This window comes from Lacerta agilis, chromosome 5 (assembly GCF_009819535.1).
Source record: "Lacerta agilis isolate rLacAgi1 chromosome 5, rLacAgi1.pri, whole genome shotgun sequence".
Classification (NCBI taxonomy): domain Eukaryota; kingdom Metazoa; phylum Chordata; class Lepidosauria; order Squamata; family Lacertidae; genus Lacerta; species Lacerta agilis.
In genome coordinates, this window is record NC_046316.1 from 94689815 (window position 1) to 94704588 (window position 14774).

General features: G+C 49.4%; 1 protein-coding gene across 3 annotated transcripts in view; it reads right to left on the bottom strand.

The window, feature by feature from the left end:
- Nucleotides 1-8405: 8405 nt before the first annotated feature.
- FGF12 (fibroblast growth factor 12) overlaps nucleotides 8406-14774 on the bottom strand; it is a 215718-nt gene continuing 209349 nt past the window's right edge. For all 3 annotated transcript variants that reach the window (XM_033150935.1, XM_033150934.1, XM_033150933.1), the window contains one exon: nucleotides 8406-8546. In XM_033150935.1, coding sequence (XP_033006826.1) covers nucleotides 8428-8546 — 119 coding nt within the window. In that variant the 3' untranslated portion in view covers nucleotides 8406-8427. The remainder of the gene's footprint in view (nucleotides 8547-14774) is intronic.

Here is a 14774-nt window from a genome sequence, read left to right on the forward strand (position 1 = left end):
GTCCTGCTGTGAGGCTCAACGGGGACAGCGCTTCCAGACAGCCTGTTTATTGAGCATTCAGCCTGATTTGCTTGCATGGGATTAGAGGACATTGGCTAATTAATGCACAGACATTTGTAGGCAGGGAGGGTGAGATGACCACGTGTCCTGAACAAATTGGAGAATGGGGCCCAAACTAACAAAAATGAATATCAAGAGGGACAAATGGAAGTTTCTACACATAAGCAGGAATAATCAGGTGCACAAATATAGGATGGGGGGGGGGGGCACCTGGCTTGATGGCAGTATATGGGGAAAGGATCTCGGGGTCTTAGTAAACCACAAGCTGAACATGTGGGATGTGAAACACGGAAGCAGTCAAGTACAACCTGGAATACTGTGTCCAGTTCTGGGCACCACAGTTCAAGAAGGATACTGACAAGCTGGAACGTGTCCAGAGGAGGGCAACCAAAATGGTCAAAGGCCTGGAAACGATGCCTTATGAGGAATGGCTTAGGGAGCTGGGTATGTTTAGCCTGGAGAAGAGAAGGTTAAGGGGTGACATGATAGCCATTTTCAAATATATCAAAGGATGTCATATGGAGGAGGGAGAAAGGTTGTTTTCTGCTGCTCCAGAGAAGCGGACACGGGGCAATGGATTCAAACCACAAGAAAGAAGATTCCACCTAAACATTAGGAAGAACTTCCTGACAGTGAGAGCTGTTGGACAGTGGCATTTGCTGCCAAGGAGTGTGGTGGAGTCTCCTTCTTTGGAGGTCTTTAAGTTGGAGGCTTGACAGCCATCTGTCAGGAATGCTTTGATGGTGTTTCCTGCTTGGTAGGGGGTTGGACTGGGTGGCCCTTGGGGTCTCTTCCAACTCTGTGATTCTATGATTCTAACTTCCCTAGAGTGAACATAGAAGGGACCAGCCAGTGGGAACTTCCTGTTTCTCCTGGGCTGGGACAGACTTCCTCTGCATGAAACTAGAGGTGGGCGTGGCCTCACCTGTGCAGGTAATGAAAGGCATAGGCCTGGCCACCATCTCTCTCTTCTTTTGACTACACTCGATGAGGAAGCATCACCTGCTTAGCCAAAAATGCTGTCTTGGCTTCCAGCTAAGAGAGGACAAAGGAGCTATCTCTATGGAATAGTCTCCAAGTGTGTGTAAGTTTTCTAAGCTAAGTCTGCCTTCTGGGATCCAATTGTGAACAGATGTGTAAGTAAACTCTTTTTGTACTTTTATAGAAGACTGTGTCGTGTCTTACCTTTATTTGGGAATAAAGGTGGAAATACCAGGACAGTTATTATGGAGGCTTTTGCGAACCTGAGCAACGCACCCGCTGTGTAAGTTTAAAAGGGGAATGTAACTCTGCTAAAATTGTTGAACATGTTAACACAAGTTGGAATAGGATATAATTAAACAATATATCCTCTTCTGCATCAGGCCAATGCGATTCTAGGCTGCATCAGCAGAAGTCTAGTGTCCAGCTCAAGGGAAGTCATAGAATCATAGAATTCTAGAGTTGGAGGTCTTGAAGCGGAGGCTTGACAGCCATCTGTCAGGAATGCTTTGATGGTGTTTCCTGCTTGGCAGGGGGTTGGACTGGATGGCCCTTGGGGTCTCTTCCAACTCTAGGATTCTATGATTCTATTCTATGTTTCTATGTTTTCGAACTGCTAGGTTGGCAGGAGCTGGGACCGAGCAATGGGAGCTCACCCCGTTGCGGGGATTCGAACTGCCGACCTTCTGATCGGCAAGCCCTAGGCTCTGTGGTTTAACCCACAGTGCCACCCGTGTCCCAACCGCTGCTTAGAAACCTTCAATGAAGAAGGGTCCACCACCTTCTAAGGGAGTCTTTTGCTCTCAGAAAGTTCTTTCTAAGGTTTCTTCAGAATCTCTGTTCTTCCACCTTAATCCATCGGTCTTGGTCCTTCCCTCTGGTACAACCGAAAACAAGTTTGCTCCATCTTCCATGGGTCAGGGCTGCCTCTGACCTCCCCCATTAGGGCCATTTGCGGCCCCCAGGCTTCAGTGCCACTTGCACTGGACTGACGTTTATGGGATCCTCTGTTTTTACGGCCTTTGCTGCAGGGTCCCCTCAGCCTGAGTAGGCGGAAGATGATGAAGAGCAGTAGGAATGCAAGTTACCGGCTGCAGTTAATTCAGACGCTGCTTGCTTCCGCCTTTCTACAAGGCTGCTCAGTATTTAAATGGAAGGAATATATTTGTGCGGGGAAGAGTCTTCTGGGCTATGAAAAGGCACGCCGTGCAAGCTATTATTATGGGAATGATGTAATGAGCCTGGGAAAATAGAACAGTATATGGATAAAAAGCCCATTCTTAACAGAGTCTTAAGATGCTAATCCTTGCTCTCTCTCTCTCTGCTGACATTTGGTACCCAGGGATTTCTGCATTTTTCATCCCTGGTTTTATTTTTACAAGATGCAACTTTTGGGGCTGAGTGCGTAGAAGCTTTTGCAAGAGCCTGACTTTGGTGGGGGAACAAAACGAAAACAAAAGTCCTTCCTCTGAGCTTCCTTCCCGAGAGATCAACCTCAGCTTCTGTTTCACTCCTTCCCATCTAAGACTCTTGAGGAAGCTTGGCAGCCGAGGAAAAAATATTATTATTAAATCATGAAAGAGGGAAGACCCTTTTGTGGATCAGGACTTCAACTGGAATAATGGAATCATAGAATTGTAGAGTTGGAAGGGACTCCGAGGCTCATCTAGTCCAACCCAGTGCATTGCAGGAATAATGTAGGGATGGCTTCCACCCCCCCCCCGCCCCCGAGTCTTCGGAAGTGCAATGGGCAGCCTCTGATCTTGCATTGTGCCTGCCTTGCCAAATTAAAAGAAGCAACCTTGGCTGGTGAGCACATTGGCAGATTCTTGCATGAACTGGCTCTCTGGAAGGAACACGCAGGGCCCACAGCTGCCCCAGGGATCATTGGGACATTTGCAGGGAAAGCAAATGCTTCTCTACAAAGCTATTGTACTACCAACCTTACTGTATGCTTGTGAAACATGGACCACTTACAAACCCCATCTCCAACTCCTCAAAAGATTCCATCAATGGTTTCTCTGAAAATTTTTACACATCACTTGGGAAGACAGGCAAACTAATGCCAGTGTATTGGAAGGACAGAAAGACAGTCGCGGGATATCATAACCAAGGAAAAAAGTATAAAATACTCAGCCGTGACAATCCCTAAAATGAGGTGAAGATGTAGTAAAGATATAGCCCAAACTTAACTAAACGCAACTCCCAAAAATTGGTGTGAGGGCCCCTAAACAACTAAGTGGAATTAGACAAAAATATATACAACTCAAATGAAAACCCTCATAACAAAAACCCTAACGAGATGCCGGCTCTTCCTCGTTTCACTGGATAGAGTCTGTTTCCTCAGAGGGAAATTAATTATAGAAACTACAGTGTATTGGAAGGAGCAAAGACCACCAGTGTTGAAGCAATGATTCTTCAACATCAACTTCGTTGGACTGGTCATGTTGTGCAGGTGCCTGATTATTGTCTTCCAAAGCAAGTCCTCTATTCTGAACTTAAAAATGGAAAGCGTAATGCTGGTGGTCAACAAGAGGTTTAGACTCTCTCAAGGCAAATCTAAATAAATGTAGCATAAATACTAACAACTGGGAAACACTGGCCTGCGAGTGCTCCAGTTGGAGAACACCCTTTGCCAAGGTGTCATGGGCTTTGAAGGCACTCAAACTCAGGACGCAAGGGAGAAATGTGCCAAGAGGAAGGCACGCTTGGCAAACCCTCACCATGATCAACTCCCGCCCGGAAACCAATGTCCCCACTGTGGAAGGACGTGTGGATCCAGAACTGGCATCCACAGTCTCTTACGGACTCATTGTTAAAACCGTGTTTAAGGAAGACAATCTTACTCGGTTACGAGGGATCGCCAAAGAAGAAAAAAGAAGGAGAGTCACAGCACTGGCCCCCTTGCAAACACAGAGCCACCCTCTTTGCTAGCATTCGGGGGGCCCTGATGAGAGGCTGTCTATTATCCTCCCCCCCCATAGACATTTTCATAAATAAGACAAGAACAGCAAAAAGAAACTGCTTGTGCCTTTTCACAGAACGTAAGAGGCTGCATGGGGCTCCATCTGGTCCAAGAGCCTGTTCTCACAGTGGCCAGACAGGCGCAGAATTTGAACTCGAGAGCCGTCTCCTCTCTTGTGGAGAGGATACCAGCAACCGGGATTCAGATGTATTGCTGCCTGTGGCTAGAAGCCATCGATAGCCCCCCCCCCGTGAATCTGCCGAATCTCCTTTTAAAGGCATCCCAGTTGGTGGCCCATTCCTGCCTCCTGACGGAGGGAGTTCCACAGTTTAACGACACACCGCTTGAAGAAGGATTTTCTCTTATCTGTCTGACAAAGTCCCCTGACTTTCTGATTTTTCTCTAGCATGCACACACAGCCCCCCTCTCCCTGTGCCCGCATTCCCGCTCCTTCCTCAGACTAGTTCTTCCCGTTGCACCGCATCTCTCGACATTGTTCGCACAACACTTTCCTGCACCACTTGCATGGTGTTCGGTGCGCCATCCGAAAAGGAACCCGCCGTGTGTAGCCAGTGCCGGATTTACGTACAGTGGTACCTCGACTTACGAATTACTCGACATACGAATTTTTCAACTTCTGAATGAAAAAAGTGCCCGCATGCCTACAAATTTTTCGACATCCAAAGGACATCCGTTGGTGGTTTTAGATGGGGTTTACTCGATTTATGAATTTTAGATGCGGTTTACTCAACTTACGAATTTTTCCAAATTTTTCATTTCCAATGCGTTCCTATGGGGAAATCGCTTTTTTCCACTTACGAATTTTTCAACCTACGAATGTGCATTCGGAACGGATTAAATTCGTAAGTTGAGGTACCACTGTATAAGCTAAATAAACTATAGCCTAGGGCCCCACTCTCTCAGGAGCCCCCCAAAAATTTAAAGAAAAAACTAGAAGTACATTTCCAAAATATAAGATGAAAAACAAATAAAATGAAACCTACATACAGCAACCGTGTTTTGTGTTGTGTTGTGTAGGATCCTATGATGTAAGTCATGGGCCCCACCTGCTAGCCTGTTCCCTAAAATATCCCTGGTTTGCTCCTTTCTATATATAGGGTGCCTACATTCTGCATGGACTGGTTGCATGGCATCATGCGCAAATGGCTTGAGATACCTATTAGGTCCATCAATTACTATAGCATATATTCCACACAAAAACAGTGACAATTTGTTGTTGGCAAAGTTCCAGTTACAGGTAGGTAGCCGTGTTGGTCTGCCGTAGTCGAAACAAAACAAAACAAAAAAATTCCTTCCAGTAGCACCTTAGAGACCAACTAAGTTTGTTCTTGGTATGAGCTTTCGTGTGCCAAGAAAGAAGAACAAACTTAGTCGGTCTCTAAGGACAGCTGGACATATAAAGGGCCTCGTTACCTTCAGTAGCTGAGGGCCTCATCAAACCTCAATCCGGCCCTGAGTGTGGCCGGCCGTGGCTCCTAGTCGAGATGGCTACGCTCTGCCTCCAAGCTCAGGGCTGGGATGCCTCTCTGGCTACCAGTTCCTGGGAAAACCGCAAGGTGTGTGTGTGTGGTGGGGAGGTAGAGAGTCTCACTGTTGCACTCAGGCGCTGCTTGTGGACCTCTGGGCTTGCGTGAGAACACGGTGCCAGGCTAGATGGGCCTCTAGCCTGATCTCACAGCCTCGTATGCACAGAAGATTTCTGATTGCACGCAGCACCTAGGCACAGATCCGAACCAGACGTGTATCTTCAGGGGTGGGAGACAGGATTGTTGGGGGCAGTCACACACACATACACACACACATTGGGTACACACACAAACACACAGGCAGGCGGATATGCGAAGGACTTTGGTTCCTTGGACCTGCATGTGTGAACTGTCCTTCAGTCCAGGGAAAGCATTTGGGTGTTAAGAGAATTTGTAGCATTTGTACTGTTAAAACAGACCCAGGTTGCGGGTGTGTGTGTGTGTTTTCAAACCATCACAAGAGTTGATGAAATTTTGGGAGGTTGCATAGTTACAATGGAATGGTCTCAGGGGTGGGGGGGCACATTTTTATTCTTATTTATTTAGGATTATTACTCTGTCAAAATAAAATAAGTAAAATATAAATAAATATGAAAGAAAGAAAGAAAGAAAGAAAGAAAGAGAAAGCATGGAAAGAAAAGGAAGGGGGGAAGGAAGGAAGGAAGGAAGGAAGGAAGGAAGGAAGGAAGAAAGAAAGAAAGAAAGAAAGAAAAAGTCTGGAAGGAAAGAAAGAAAGAAAGAGAATCCTAGAATCCTAGAGTTGGAAGAGACCCCAAGGGCCATCCAGTCCAACCCCCTGCCAAGCAGGAAACACCACCAAAGCATTCCTGACAGATGGCTGTCAAACCTCCGCTTAAAGATCTCCAAAGAAGGAGACTCCACCACACTCCTTGGCAGCAAATCCCACTGTCGGACAGCTCTTACTGTCAGAAAGTCTGGAAAGAAAAGGAAAGGGGGGGGGGAGAAGAGCTGTCCTTTCTCTCACTGTTTTTCACCAACCTGGTGACACCCCCCCCCCAAATGTTCCGAGAACAGAAGAAGAGCCTGCTGCTGGATCAGGCCAATGGCCCATCTAGGCCAGCATCCTGTTCTCACATTGGCCAACCAGATGCCCATCATGGTAAACCAGCAAGCAGGATCTGAGCACCTCTGCCCTCCTGCGACTTCCGGAAACTGGGATTCAGAAGCCTCATTGCCTTCATCGTAACTGCGGAGGCAGAACGCAGCCACGCTGGCTAGTTGCCATTACTGGCCTCGTCTCCATGAACTGGTCTGATCCTCTTTTAAAACCATCCAGGACACCCAGTGGCCACCACTGCCTCCTATACAACCAGAGCCGTCTCATCCATAGAAGCCGGTGGCGCGGTGCGCCAGGGCGCTGGGCGCCCCAGGGGCGCCCCCGCGAGCCCGCCGGCATACCGGGCTCCTCCTCCCCAACCCGCCCCCGCCCCCACGGGCAGGCGGGCACTCGCGCGCCGGCGGGCGGGCTGTAAGCCGCCCGCCCTCGCCTCCCAGAGCCCCAGCTGGAGCGGCGCGGGGCTTTGCGCGACCTTCCAGCACTCCAGCTGGGGCTCTGGGAGGCGAGGGCGGCCGGCTCGCGCTCCCGCGCGCAGCCGGCCGCCCGCCCGATGCAGCGCGAGCTGCCCAGCAGCGCCGCGCCGTCCAGCTGCGCGCAGAGCGCGAGCGCGAGCCGGCCGCCCTCGCCTCCCATCCCGGAAGCGCTGGAAGGGCGCGCAGAGCCCCGCGCCGCTCCAGCGCCACGCCCCTCACCCCCCGCTCGCCCACCCCCCTCCCAAGGGGCGGCAAGCGCGGGAGGGAGGCGGCGGAGAGGCGGCATGGCGGGGGCGCCGGAGGGATAGCCGCGCCAGGGCGGCAGATCCCCTTAAGACGGGTCTGTATACAACCATAGAACTGTAGCGTTGGAGGGGTCCTGATGGTCATCTAGTCCAACCCCCTGCAATGTGGAAATCTTTTGGCCAACGTGGGGCTCGAACCCACGACCCCGAGATGAAGAGTCTCACTCTCCACCGCCTGAGCTTTTCCTTTCAGCTGTGCATTGTGTTACAGACTTTGTTTAACCCATCCCGAACCTTCATCTCCGTTGGATGTCCATGAGATCTTGAGTTATTAGAGAGGGAGGAAATCCTGAAAGGAACCTGAGATTCGGATGATGCATTAAGCAAAACCCATTCCTTCCCCTCCAGCTGAAACCTGCAAGGATCTGGTTTGCTGAAAACTCAACGAGGGGGTACGGCCGCACATTCGGAGCCCCACAGCACCCGGTTCGCAACTTCCACACTTCGCTCCCACGCCACAAACTGAGCTCAATTCTCCAAAAGCAAATTCGTTTTATTTTTTAAAGATAACACCTTTATTTATTTAGTCATTTATTATTTGTTAGATAATAATCTGTTATAATTATTGTTAGTCGTTATTATGCAGAGATGAACAATTCCCCTCCCCCTTGGATCACGGAGCAAACAGTTTTGCTGCTTTTATTTGTCGTTATTATTATTTTTAAAATGCTAATGGAGTCCCGATTGAAAATATATATATTATATATATATTTATAACTGTATATATATCCATGTATATCATTTTCCCCCCTTCCCCCCTTCGCTTTGGGCATGTGTGGCCGGGTGTGTATTTTGTACTCTAAAACATTGCAACAGGCAAGATCTCCTCGTCCTACACAAAGGAAAAAAGGGTTGAGTTCAGAATCTTAGCCGCTACTGGAAGCTCGTGCCTCTGCTCCTCCTGCTGCCGCTGTCTCGGTGAGGGTTCGTTGGGTGGGATGAGTGGCTGGGTGGGTGGGAGGGTGAGGAAGGCCTCGGATGCAGGGGTGGGTGGGTGGGTGGCTGTCCGTCCTCTCAGCTATGTCGAGTCCTGGTTGACGACTTTGCCTCCGTTCATGGTGGGCGTCCCCGAACTTTTCCTGGAGCGGCCTTGCTTCTCTCCAATTTCATGCAGCGATGGCTCTCTGTACATGCACACTGGAAAGAGAAGGAAAAAAAAGGGAGCCGGCGTTAGCGGAAAGGGCTGCATGCGTCAAGAGCCAAGGGCCTCTCCAAACTGCATGCATTCTGCAAAAATGTCACTGATATTATTTTTCTGCATGGGGAGGCAAACTGAGGCCTGGGGGCTGGATCCGGCCCAATCGCCTTCTCAATCCTGCCCATGGACGGTCCAGGAATCAGCGTGTTTTTACATGAGTAGAATGTGCCCTTTTATTTAAAATGCATCTCTGGGTTATTTTGTGGGGCATAGGAATTCGTTTATATTTTCCCCAAAAATATAGTCCGGCCCCCCACAAGTTCTGAGGGACGGTGGACCGGCCCCCTGCGGAATAAGTTTGCTGACCACTGATTTAATGTATTTAGATCCCTCCTGGAATCCATAAGAACATATGGCAAGCCCAACTGGATCAGGCCAGAGGCCCATCCTGTTCTCATGGTGGCCAACCAGGTGTCTGCAGGAAACAGGTCAATGTATGGTCTGATCTGAGGGTCAGTGGTGCTGCCCTGGGATACCAGGGTTCTAATCCCCACTTGGCCATGAAGCCCACTGGGTGGTGCCAGTCACTGCCTCTCGACAGGGTTGTTTTGGGAATTAAATGGGGGGGGGTGCGGAGACATTTATGCCAACTTGAGCTCTTGGGAGAAATAGGTGGGGTATAAATGCAACAAATTACAACAATAAATTTCCAAGCAAATCCTGCAAAAGGGGTGTAGGTGTGTGTGCAAAAAAAGGCTGTTCTCTGCCAACAATATCTTATTAATTTGTGGACTAGCTTGATTGCTCTAGCAAGTGAACCAAGCCGTAAAGTACAGGGTAACCCCCCTACCCCATTTTACCTTTGGGCTCCTTAAACCGAGGTTGCAGTTGCCAAAACAGAACGCCTAGTTGCCATTTTGGGGCCAGGCAGCTCGAAAGTCGCATTTTTCAATACGACTTTTTGGTTCCTGAAATCCATTCTGATTGTGCGGATAAACCACAACGGAGATAATTCTGCAGGGTGTGTTGCTGGTGTGTGGAAGCTGTCGAGATCCAAGGATCCCCAGGCATGCAGCTCCCTCCTGGCACTTGGTGACAGGTGCAAAACACACCTGGCAAATTTCGAATGCAGCGGTGATCTCGTCTGTTCTGTTTCACGATGCCTCTGAGCATGTGCAGAACACCTGTCTCCCACACTGAGCAAAATCCTCCCAGCCCCAGTGCCTCTCATGTTCTGAACATCCCTTCTGAGCAACTCGGAAGCACGAGACGCACGCAGGGAAAAGCTTCCTTGCAAGAAGAGAACGCATCTCTCCAAAAAGCCATCTCCACCCTCCCCTTTCAAGCCAAGGCCCCCCCCCCCCAAAGCACGGAGGGGAAGGCGGGGACGGGGGGGGGTCTGGTCTCTAACAGATAAGGCTCTTTTCAGTCCCCTTGGAGTTATTTTTCGACTTGGAGCCTTAGATGCCAGACGCACAAAGGAGGAGCCCCAGTCCACGCTGGTTGCTCCCGGCACGGATCCATCTGGCTCTTAAGAGGTTGGGGAGATCACACTTCCTTGGGCTCCCGTTTCTTATCAGCCCCAAACAACAGAGGACTCAGGCAGCACCAAGCCAGGGGGCTCAGGTGCCCCCCACCCAATGACCTGGATTGCCAAGGCCTTTGATCTCCACTGTCTGCGGCTAAGACCCAGCTCCGTCTTCCTAGCTTTGAGCCAGAGCCTTGTGGGTTTATTTCAGGTCAGGGCTGGAGGTGTAGGGGTGTTTCCTAGGTGCCACGGATCCCGCAGTTTTAGCTCCTTAGAGACCAACTAAGCTTGTTCTTGGTATGAGCTTTCGTGTGCATGCACACTTCTTCAGATACATGTATGCATGCACACGAAAGCTCATACCAAGAACAAGCTTAGTTGGTCTCTAAGGTGCTACTGGAATGGAGGCTCCCAGAGCTGGTTTACGGGACTAAAGAGCATTTTACAAGGCCAGGTCTTGCACATTTGCAAGCTTTTCGTACTGTTGGAACATCCAAATTGCAGGCAGGCTGGGGAGCTTTTCGCCGCAGAGGAGTGAAACGCACACAGTTTGTGTGCATGCTCTGTGTTTCTTAAAAGCTAAAAGACTTGCCACTGTGCGTTTTTCTTCCTGCCGCCTAATGCACTTCCCACCCGGCCACCCTGCTGCCAAGTGCCTTCCTCAAAAAACGGGACATCGGTTCAAAGGAGCTGCTTGCAAAAGTGGATTTGGGGCGAGCAGGCGAGAGTAAGCCAGGGCAAGCAAGGGGAAGTGTGTGTCTCAGCAACGGCTTGTGCCCAATCAAATGGCAGGCAGGGAGTCCAACAGGAGGAGCCCCCCTGTCTGGTTGTAAGGAAGAAGGCAGGAGCTGGGGGCTGGCTGAGGTTGGTGGTGCCCTGCCTTCTTTCATAGAACCAAAGAACTGTAGTGTTGGAAGGGATCGCCGACGGTCATCTAGTCCAACCCCCTTGCAATTCCAAAAGCGGTTTAACAACCAATCCCTCTTCACAGGCAGCTCTGGGAAATGTGGCTCTGTGAGGGGAATGGGCTCCATGATCACTGCAGATGGTGACAGCAGTCACGAAATTAAAAGACGCCTGCTTCTTGGGAGGAAAGCAATGACAAACCTAGACAGCATCTTCAAAAGCAGAAACATCACCTTGCCGACAAAGGTCCGTATAGTTAAAGCTATGGTTTCCCCAGTAGTAATGTATGGAAGTGAGAGCTGGACCATCAAGAAGGCTGATCACCGAAGAATTGATGCTTTTGAATTATGGTGCTGGAGGAGACTCTTGAGAGTCCCATGGACTGCAAGAAGATCAAACCTATCCATTCTCAAAGAAATCAGCCCTGAGTGCTCACTGCAAGGACAGATCCTGAAGCTGAGGCTCCAATACTTTGGCCACCTCATGAGAAGAGAAGATTCTCTGGAAAAGACCCAGATGTTGGGAAAGATGGAGGGCACAAGGAGAAGGGGATGACAGAGGACGAGATGGTTCGACAGTGTTCTTGAAGTGACTGGCATGAGTTTGGCCAAACTGTGGGAGGCAGTGAAAGATAGGCGTGCCTGGCATGCTCTGGTCCATGGGGTCACGAAGAGGCGGACACGACTGAACAACAACAACGAGGGGAATGGGGAGGCCTTCGACCAAATCTCTGCATCCTTAGCAAACTACAGTTCCCAGCATTCTTTGGGAGAAGCCATGGCTGTTTGAAGGGGAATTGTAGACTTCCGGCGGCCGACGCCATTGCGGGTGGTCGTGGGCTGCTTCGGCTGCGAAGCACCCAGTCCATCCCGGGGGTTAGGAGCCCTGCAGCCGCATAGCGGGGCTCCGGTTGGGGTGCGGGAAGAGCGTCCCGCACCCTGGGCTCCCCGGCTGTGCCCGTTGTGGCTCCGAACCCTTCCCCCGCTCCCCCTGTAAAGGGGGAGTGGGGGTGAAGGGACGACGGAGCCGGGCTATAGGGGACATGCCCCAACCGGGATGTAAATGCGGCGACAAAGCCTGTGATGAGCGTCTAAGTTCTACCTGTCCTTAACGAGCTGATAAGAACCCAGAGGCTGTGAGTATTTGATTGACTCTTTGTACTCTTGGAACGATCTGGGGGAAAGAAGAAAGGCAGCCCGCCTCCCTCCCTTCGGGAGATGCAAGAAATTAACTCTTTAAGTGACTGCTGCTACAACAATCGATAGAAAGTATCTGGAATTTGAAAACTGAGACTGTTGAGATTTCCCTTCGGGGGTTAACTGGGGAAAAAATATCTCCATTTGAAGTTTTGGTCTTTATACTCCGGCCTCGGAGAAATGGCGACGACTGGGACTGTCGTGGGAAAAATTTGAAACAAAGGAAGGAAGAGACAGGAACTGAAACTTGATACCCACCCTCCCTTCTAAAATGCTGGACTTTGTGCTCGCACTGGTACTGAACTCTGGTTTAAAGGATGAGGAAATGCTCACTGTCTTGAAGCTGGAACTGCTTAATCGGAAACTACAAGTTTTGAGTGGAATTTTAAACAAAAAGGACTTACTTTCCACAGAGGAGGCTTTTCAAAAGTTTTACACAATGGAATCCAACCTTGGCAAAGAGCTGGGAGGGGCGCTTGAAGGATGGTTTGAAATGGCTGGGCAACTCCGGGAAAAGGAACCGATTTCTGGGGGTGGCAGCCCTGGAACGGGAAAATTTACAATATCCAGACCCCGAGGTGGCAGCTCAGGGGCAAGGGACATGGAATTAAGATTTCTACAAGAAGAAGAAGAAAAAGAAACGGAGGAGCCCAGAATGGAAGTGATGAATACCCAGAAGCTCGATGCAAGGTTGGTTGTGAATGTTGCCTGGATCTGTGGACACTCAGAAGAAGACAATTGGAGATTTGGTTCTGGTGAAAGACAGGAAAAGACAATGGACAGAGGGGGAGTGGGTTGAAGTATTAAATGTATAATCCAAATGGTCTGCCATGGTATCCGAGATCGGAGTGTGAAGTCTGTTAATTGTAAGTTTATGTTAAATAAGTAAGGAGATATTGAATCTTAAGTCAAAAGCAGCATGATAAAGGATAGAAGAAATAGGTTTAGCTATAAGAATATTTGGTTATGATTTAGGTTATAATGGAAAGATTAAGACAATTGTGTTCTTTTTTTTATAAGTAAAGTTAAAAATTTTTATAGAGAAAAGTGGTTAAGGAAATAGTATACTGATTTAAAACCGAAGGTGAATAGGCGGGGGAAGTCAAACGTCAAGATTCAGAACTAGATTTTTTTTTTTTTTGCAAGGTATATAAATAAGAAGAAGAATCCTGACATTATGTGTATTTGTATTTGTTTTTGTATTTGTAGGTGTGGGGTTGGGTTTGTGTTATATTATGAAAATGCTAATAAATTCTGTTTAAAAAAAAAAATGAAGGGGAATTGTAGCGCTTCGATTGCACGGTGCGAATGCAGACCATGCCTTCCATTCGCTAGGATTCTTGCACAGAATGGCCGGGGCCCATGGCACCCAGAAAGCGGCCATTTGGTACCCATGAAATCCAACACAACCTCGTTTTTAGAAAATTCTGAAAGTGGGACCTTTTCAACAGTGCACAGTCTTCAGTTTCTTTACTCACAGGCATCTAATAAAGCTGAATGTTGGAAGATTGGGGACAGATAAAAGAAAGTCCTTTATGCAGCACAGAGTTTAAACTATGGAACTGAACTATGGAACTCTCTGCCACAGGACACAGTGGTGGCCATCAACTTGGGAATAACAGACCAATTGACGGAGAGGAGAGGGCTATTCATGGCTCCTAGCCAGGATGGCTATGCTCTGCATCCACGGTGGGAGGCAACAATTCTCTTGCGCTTGAGTCCTGCTTTTGGTTGGCCACTGTGAGAACAGGATACTGGACAAGTTGGGGCACTGTTCCTACACTGCTCCACATATCGGGGCTTTATTAAGGCTGCAGAGCCATCTTACCACAGCAAAGTGGCAAACAACAGCAGAAGAGTTTGGATTTGATATCCCGCTTTATCAGTACCCGGAGGAGTCTCAAAGCGGCTCACATTCTCCTTTCCCTTCCTCCCCCACAACAAACACTCTGTGAGGTGAGTGGGGCTGAGAGACTTCAGAGTAGTGTGACTAGCCCAAGGTCACCCAGCCGCTGCATGTGGAGGAGCGGAGACGTGAACCCAGTTCACCAGATTACGAGTCTACCACTCTTAACCACTACACCACACTGCCTCTCTGCATTGCAAGGGGCTGGACTAGATAACCAACTCTGCAGTTCTGTGATTCTATGAAGGTCACAGCAGACAAGTCCCTCTGTCCTATGCAGGGAGAGAGACTGGGCAGAAATCACAGCAAAGTGCAGGAGGAGGAGGAGGAGGAGGGCTGGTGAAGGCGGGCAGGGATTCACCCCCCCCCCCAAGGGGAGCCTTGGCAAAGAGGGATGGGGGCCTAGCCTTGTGCCTGGGGTGCTGAGACTCCAGAGTAAAGATGCAGGGCATCCTGGGCGTAGCGGCGACCTTGAGGATGCAGCAGAAGGTGGGATATTGAGGCCAGTTTCCACAGCATCTGGGAGCTTTTGCTTCCTCCTCTGCCTGCCATCTGTTTAAGGGGATTGCAGAGAGAGAGAGACACTGACCCATGTCTGTCTCCGGGAAAGGGATGCTTAGAGCCTGTTTATCACAGACGTTGGGAGGGAAGAGAGAAAGAGAGAACCGGCCTCCTAGCAGAAGGAGTCAGA